This window comes from Mercenaria mercenaria, unplaced genomic scaffold, assembly GCF_021730395.1.
Source record: "Mercenaria mercenaria strain notata unplaced genomic scaffold, MADL_Memer_1 contig_2119, whole genome shotgun sequence".
NCBI lineage: Eukaryota > Metazoa > Mollusca > Bivalvia > Venerida > Veneridae > Mercenaria > Mercenaria mercenaria.
In genome coordinates this window covers 12,999-21,193 of record NW_026460157.1, presented here as the reverse complement: position 1 = coordinate 21,193, position 8,195 = coordinate 12,999, and the positions used below count along the sequence as shown (strand labels likewise).

Genomic DNA, 8,195 nt, shown 5'->3' with positions numbered 1-8,195 from the left:
TCAACCAACTGCGAGGTTTTCAAAACGTGGATTCATAAACTAAAATTATGCATGTCCATTCATGGGAGGACATTTTTGTTCCTAGCACCGCCTGACTTTTCTTCCTCTCGTATGATAAAATTAAAAAAAAGCAACACACATTTTGTTTTTACATTTGACGAATATAACATTGACAACAATGTTACCGTAGGACACAACCTGATTACTTTAAACGAAAACGAATACTTTTGTTGAATACTATAGCCAAGGCGTTGGTCAGGTTTGATTTGCTGTTACATATCAGACAAATAAATTATCGGGGTGGTATCTTGTGCATATTAAAATCAAACATACGAACAATCCTTTTGGTATATAGATTACACTTCATATGTTAGCTTATTAATAAGGAAAGTTTGTAACCGAATACCTTTGATATCATATGTCTCGGGTGTAACAGTATATATAGAAAGATCTTAATTTACAATTAGCACATGTCTATTCAATTTGATATGCCGTATCGATTTTGTACGCAACCTAAGACGAACCATAGCTATCGCCTACATACTGCGGACGTCATGTGACGACATACGATGGTAAGTATCCAGTACAGGACAGTACAGTAAGGTTTGTGTATAAAGTAAACTAAAAAGGTAAATGTTCGCTTGATACCTAGCACGGGATAGTGCGTGAAAAATGTTTTTACCGCCAGCGTACAATACCTAGGACTTAGAAAGCAAACATGGTAATAAATGGAGATGGGTTTGGCTATCTGAATGTGACACTGATGGTGATCGATGGGGTCTTTGGCTACGAAAACCGGATATTGCAGGGTCTGCATTTTGTGAATGTTGTGCCAAAACGTTAAAAAATAGGATGACATGAAAAAACAAAAATGTTGCTAGAATTTTCAGGTTGTTTCAGTCTGAATCTTACAAAAACATGTTGAGGGTATATTGTTGAAACAAGTCCTTGACTTAAAAAAGTTACTGTTAACTGAAAATCATGCATTTTGTGCAATATAATTAGTAAATTTTTGGCACACATATAAGGCTAGAATATAGGGCTGTTCTAAGCGTTCAAATCACTAATTCACAGTAGCTTCCGGGGGGCTTCGCCACCCTGGTCCCCCAACCAGCGCTTTGCCCTAGCGGCCCCCATGCCCCCAGCAAATATTTCAGGATTTTCAATATTTAATACTTTCACCCATGCACTTAGAATGTAGTTAAATTAGTTATTATTTCTGACCAAAAGGATCCTGATGTTCACAAAAAGTTAGGAAATATTACTGTTAGGCTTAATCCGGTGAAAAACGGCGTTAAACCCAAAACAAACAAATTAATCCGGTGATCTTCCGTGCTGGTGTATGGGATGTTGCACATTTCAGAGTCTGGAAAAAATATATAAATTGCAGTCTATATATTAACTGAAATTTAATTCTGACTTTAGTTACATAAGAGTGGTAAACGCTATTTATATCCTAATACAATAGTCAAGAATAGAGCTTTAAATAAACTGCACAATTATGCGCGAAAATCTTACGCTTGTAATGCAACTTTAGTGGCATTTGGCATTCAAATGTATTAATACAGTTTATTGAAATTCTGGCCTAAGTATTTATACAAGTATATAAGTTTTTTTATTTCAAAGCCGCAACATGATAATTACCAAAACACTCCTGATGTCCGCTATTCAACTGGTACAAACAACGGTAAAGTTAGCGAAACCAGTATTTTATTACAAAGTTTCAATCATATTCTTATTTATTTACATGAATTTTGTAGGCTAACACATTTTAGACTCTGATTAGAATTGAAATAATACGACAATCAGTAGTCATGTAGACGCCAAACTCGTTTTGCAGTGACTACCCGCCCCTGCTCTATTAAATTTGACCGCTTCTTCACCATACCCACTTTGATATTGTTCAATTACCACTTTAAAATTTAAAGAATCAATGGTAGTAATAATATGATGATGATAATCTATTTAAATACGAATGAATTGATCGCCATTTGGGTATAAATAGATACAAAATCAAAGGAGGGATTATGTCTGCCTTTATTAAATTTACCAAGGAAATAAAATTGTAATGTTTTTTTTCTTCAATATGATTTTCGGTCTTGGGTGCGTTTTCCCTAGAGTCACTATGGAATACAACAGTTTCATTTGAGGATGGATTTTACGATAGAAGGAGAATGTATTACATGATAGGTAAATATCTTCCTAATGCATCCGATGAAAATTCAGTACAAATGTATCATTTAAAGTCGTTGCATAAAGCATAAATATTAGAATATTTGTAGTTTCTTGTTCTACTTTTTTTGTGCTCTAAATGTGTTAAGGACATGTTTCCCTGGAAATATACTATTTATTACGACAGGAATAGAATACATGTATGTATAACAAAGAGGAGGTAAATGTCAAACAATGGAAGTGATTGACATTAACCTTTAGCCTGCTGGCGGCAAGTGATTCAGCCTTTGCGACCAGTGCAGACCAAGATCAGCCTGCACATCCGTGCAGTCTGATCATGGTCTGCACTGTTCGCTATTCAGTCAGTAAATTTTCAGTAAACACCCCTAGTAATTATAAATGGTATTCCCCAAATTGAATGATGGACCAGTGTATATCATTTAACATGGCAACAGTACTTCTAAGACAAAAAAATCCGTTTTACCAGCTCTATTAATACACGGGTGATCATTTAATCATGGCACCACTATCCACTATTTTATTATATCATGATAATCACGAAATTTTTTGACTCTCGGTTAACACAACCACCGAGTCTCAACGTAAGCGTTGACCGGTGGCATTTTACGTGCGAGCAGAGCGTTTTTTGCGGTGGTTTTCACCAGTCAAGGTAATGTTTTCCTTCGCAGTTTTTTCATCACTAAAGCTTTGTTATCGGGAATTGGCCGAGGATGACTTACAATGAACACGCTTTTATAGGGATGTATCGAAATTTTCATATCATTTGTAGTTTTTTCTAACATTCAGGAAATATTCACTAATAACACGTATTTGACTACCGCCCCTTAATTTTCTCGTTGTAAATGGATAAATTAGTGTTAAAATGTCTCGTATTTTCGTCATACAGGTATGATATACTCACTTTAACAGATCGGTCACCGTTCTATGCAGTTTCAAAAATACTTAGTCCGGCAAAACCCGGCCGTCGGCGAAGGCTTTGTCTTACGTCCGAGTCGGTGGTTCACAAAAATAAAAATGCGTAAGTACGAGCAGATGGAATTTATGAAAAACGTTATTTTCACGAGTTTTCAGGATCCGACAGGGGACAAAAGTCTGAAACAAACTGCGAAGGAAAACATTACCTTGACTGGTGAAAACCACCGCAAAAAGGGCCAGCTCGCACGTAATTATGCCATCGGTCAACGCTTACGTTGAGACTCGGTGACAACGTGCAGAATCAATAGAAATACTACTGAAGTTAAGAATTACTTCCCCTTCTTTTGTGACGAATAACATTTATTTAGTATGTTTGAATCATCTTTTGTTACAGTAACAGATTCTTTTCATCCACATGTAGAAAACTATTAATAAAGAAATAAGTAATATATCATCTTTTTCATTTATATTTTATGGCATGAAATTGCTGTATTATTAAGGGATAAAATGTACTACTTATCAGTCATAATCTTATGTTGTTCAAAGCAACGAGCCGTCCATACAGTATCTATATACAAATTGCGTAGGATTTTAAAACATGTACATTTTCCTCTTTAACGCGATTTCAAGAAAAATGCTATCATTCTTAGGTCTCACCCTTTGCTGCCAGGTATAACCAATGTTTGTTACATCATGCCTTATAAATATGTATATTCAAGATCTTGCTCTATTGACCACTAAGAATACTGCCTGAAATATAAGTACCACTATTCAGTTTCAAGCTTCCTAAATATCTAATTATGAAACTTATTTAGGGAGAACTGAATCATCTTTTTGCAAGTTCGCATTTTGAAATATAGTATATATTATATTATTAAGCTCTTATTTGATAAATTTGCCATTTTATATGGTGTATTTTTCAATATAAAATGATGCAAATTTATCACAGACCTAGTTAAGTGCAGAGGCAGAGTATCATTGAAATCACTGTTATTCCCGTAGAGCTATTTGTACTGAATGATCAGCTTGGCCTTTAGCCTGCTGGTGGCAAGTGATTCTGCCCTTGCGGCCATAACAGACCAAGCATTGGTCGCTATTCAATCTGTAAATATTCAGTAAACACCCCTTTGAATAATGAAGTATTGCTCAAATTGAATGACAGACCAGTTCATTAAAGAAATTGAGCAGAGTAAAGGATAATTGGTCACCAGCCGGGAGCTGGCCATATTTTAATAAATTCTAGGATTTTACCCATGGTTTATGCACGTCTGCGTGCTGTGGGTTTCGTTTTGGGGATGCTGCGTTTTTGGTACGTGGCATTCCCTGTTTGATATTTGTCTTTGTTTTGTATCTAAACTATTGAGATGTTATGATTATTTAGCCGAGAGTATGTCACAAAAGAAAATGTGTTTGCTTAAATAGATTTACTTTCTTAAGAATACGAGGTACGTTTTATTTTTGTTATACAAATGCACATGTAAAATTATTTGAAAGCTGTATTTGATGCATTCGTAGAACACAATGTAGTGCTCAGAGTACCTGCCATGAAAGATATTCTGTTAGATTTAAATATCAACAGGCCCATATTTATATCCGGCTTCCGAGGGATCTACTTTCCAGATTTTATTCCTTATTAAATAGTTTATCCAGGCATGAAATCTGACGCGTCTTCATTCTTAGATAAATATAGTGGGTTTTAAAGAAAATGGAGAAATCCATTAAATCTTAATCAACTTCCTTCATGGGTATTTGATGTGTTTTATTTCACTTTTCTTGACCAGTTTAAGGTAAAAAGTCCAGTCATAAAAACATAACAGTGACGGGAAACAAAATTCTAAAAGTTGTTATTCCCACTTTTCCTAAAATACAAGTTCATTAAAGAGAAGGCAGCTTCCATGTATTACTAACTTAAAGTCATATGTTGTTAAGAGCGTATGAAGCAAAATAATTTAACAAAATGTTAAAAACATTATTTAATTTTCCATAGCTTTTAACCCATATCAAGTTGGACACGATTGATTCTGCCTTTGCGACCAGTGTAGATCATGATCAGCCGACACATCCGTACAGTCTGATGATCTGCACTATTCGCCATTTAGTCAGTATCTTTTGGAAAGCACCCCTTTTACCAGTTTAATGGTACTACCCAAATTGAAAGATGGACAAGTGCATTAAAGAGATTTAAGGGTTAAACTATGCGTCTTCCTAGTGTAGTTATGAATTAATATCGATTCTAATAACAGCGAAAAATTGGCGGTGTCTTGCCCATTGCAATGTTCGATACAATTGGAAAATCTCTCCTCCTATCAAGCTCTAGACATTTATAAAGATAAGTTTAACCAATAGTCACAGTGCTTCATTTGCCTCTGATACGTATCGAGCGAAGATAATTCTGTAATCGTCATTGCATATTTGGATAAGTTATTTTACACTGGATATACAAGATAACTTAGCAGAAACATCAACAAACAATACAGAAAAATACAGAGAACAAACGTTAGCAGATGAATAGAAGCATTTAATAGTAAAATTTATTCGGAATTTCAGAAACTTGTTTATTTACTTTTGAAAAAACGGACGATACTTCTAGTATGCCTCTCAATGGAATTTAAAACAACTTTGATTAAATATAGTTGTTTTTTTTTATCTACTCTGGTGTTTAAAATATGGCAACGCAGGAAATATACAATACGTCATTTAACATGACGTCATATAGTCAGCAACCTTTATCTTCATGGTTTGATGCGATAAAAATTATGAGAAATATCTTTATTCCTGTGATAGTTTGTGTTGGACTATTTGGAAATACACTCTCACTGATGGTTTTCTCGACAGAAAGTATGAGAAAATCTTCCAGCTCAGTATTTTTAGCCTCGCTTGCATTTGTTGACAACACATTTTTGATTTGTTTGTTAATCACATGGATTGACGGAGAAGTTCATTCGATTTTAGTTTGTGATTTAGCTTGCCAGTTACTCATATACACAACATATGTAACCAGTTGTTTAAGCGTTTGGTTTATAGTCTGTTTCACCTTTGAACGTTTCATCGCAATCTGCTTCCCATTGAAGAGCACCTACATTTGTAGCGTGTGTCGAGAAAGAGGAACTGTTTTCATTTTGACAATAATCGCTTGTGTGATGTATAATTTCAGCTTTTGGACTACAGGGATGGAGCAGTGGGGTCCTTTGCTACGATGCTCCCATGATCCAAAATATATACAGTTTCTAAATATAGTAACATGGATTGATACCTCCCTTACTATGGTAATTCCATTTTTCCTGATCGTGTGTATGAATACAATGGTATTACGAAGTGTTATGAAGTGCAAACCAAAAGTTAAGGAAATGAAATCGAAGACAGGAGATAACCCTACATTCAGTGAAACCTCATTTGCAGAACTCCAGAACAAAAACATTGTTACATCTATTCGAAAACGACCAAAAATACGAGTTAACACAAGAGTACAACGGAGAAATCCGCAGATTAGGGTAACAAGGACATTGTTGTTCGTATCTACTACCTTTCTGGTTTTAAATCTTCCATCTCACACCATGAGACTATACAATCTGATATATCTGATAACATCAGACACCAGCACCATTACCGTACAATTCTCTTTCCTACAAGAATTGACACTTATGTTCTATTACATAACATTTAGTTGCAACTTCTTCCTGTACACATGTTTCGGACGGAACTTTAGACATGCGTTATATCATATGATATACTGTCAGTCGGTAAAAGAAACCCATCGGAGAAAAGTGCTGCTGAGATTAAGTTCATCGCAAGGTCGGACGACATCGCATATTGAATGACTTTATATGTAAGAGCAAAATGGCACAATAGCATTTGTAATATCCTTATATTTATAAGATAATATACGTGTTTCAATGTCCAACTTAAATATGACCAGTTATTTTGTGACCATTTAATTAAACGAATGTGTACTAAATGGTAGAAACAAATAATGCAAACTGCTGTTGTTTTCATAAATGATGTTTGAAACTGGTGTAAACTAGACCAATGTGACTCAGTTAAAATACATTACTTTTTTGTGAGTCAGTTAAGGTACAATTCTGTTTTTCTTAAATTGAACAAATATATTTTTTCATATTTTCCTTGATAAAATGTTGTGTTGTACAGTTGTACATTATAGTTTCGTATATACTGTTATTGTTATTGAGCAAATAAAAAGGACTTTGAAACTTGTGCATTTATTTGAACTCCACGTTACATACATGCATATCATACGCACAATTTTAAAATCTTTTGTACGGTAAACACAATTCAAAACCTACCTTAAAGTGTACAATTATATATTTTTCCTCTTTAAATTCCTTCCGTTAGCGATATAAATCAAATCATGACTGATGAAAAAAAAGACTGCACTGGTAATGCGTAACTATGTTAATTAAAACTTTCTACGCGATTCGCTTATCAGCAAATTTTTTACAAAAACTGTATGACGAAACAAGAGAAAGATTGCGAATTACAATGGTTTATTTCTCAATGCTCTTTACACAATATGCGACTTTTGAGAGCAAAAGTCTACGTAATTTTAACAGCCCTCACATCATTGAAAAAATACCATAAAATATGTAAATTTGCATAATTTCCGTACTTTTAGGCTTTGCAAATAATCAACACAAATGCTTAATATTAATTTTGCATTTAGGAACGGTTTAAACAGTTTAATGAACTAATTTTCCTTCATCTTCCAAAGGGCAGTATAATAATTGTCTTCTTTCAGCTTGTAAAATGGAAATAGTTGGAGTTTCAGTATACAGTATTTTGCACATCTCGCTATATGTCTGCTTACTGGAAGTATCACTGTGTCTGTTTGTCTTATATGTTGAAGTGTTATCCTGATTCTTAGATTGATTTATTTTCCTAATTAATCTTCTTTACAACCAGAGCAGCGTACCACATTTACCACATTCCTAATTTCGCAAGATCCTGACAATTGTGTTTGAACACATTTGCCTTTTTTTAAAATGCATATGTGTTCCATTCTAGATCATGAGAGCATAATGCACAGTTTCCCTCTTCTACATTTGTTAACTTTGTATTTTTATTTATGGTCG

At 34.3% G+C, this 8,195-nt stretch overlaps 1 protein-coding gene across 1 annotated transcript; it reads left to right on the top strand.

Annotated features, from left to right (window-relative positions):
- Window positions 1-5,810: 5,810 nt before the first annotated feature.
- On the top strand, window positions 5,811-6,926 carry LOC123539347 (growth hormone secretagogue receptor type 1-like). Its single transcript, XM_053533209.1, has 2 exons — window positions 5,811-6,446; window positions 6,516-6,926. Exons 1-2 carry the CDS (start codon window positions 5,811-5,813, stop codon window positions 6,924-6,926), a joined length of 1,047 nt encoding a protein of 348 aa, XP_053389184.1.
- The last annotated feature ends 1,269 nt before the right edge of the window (window positions 6,927-8,195 follow it).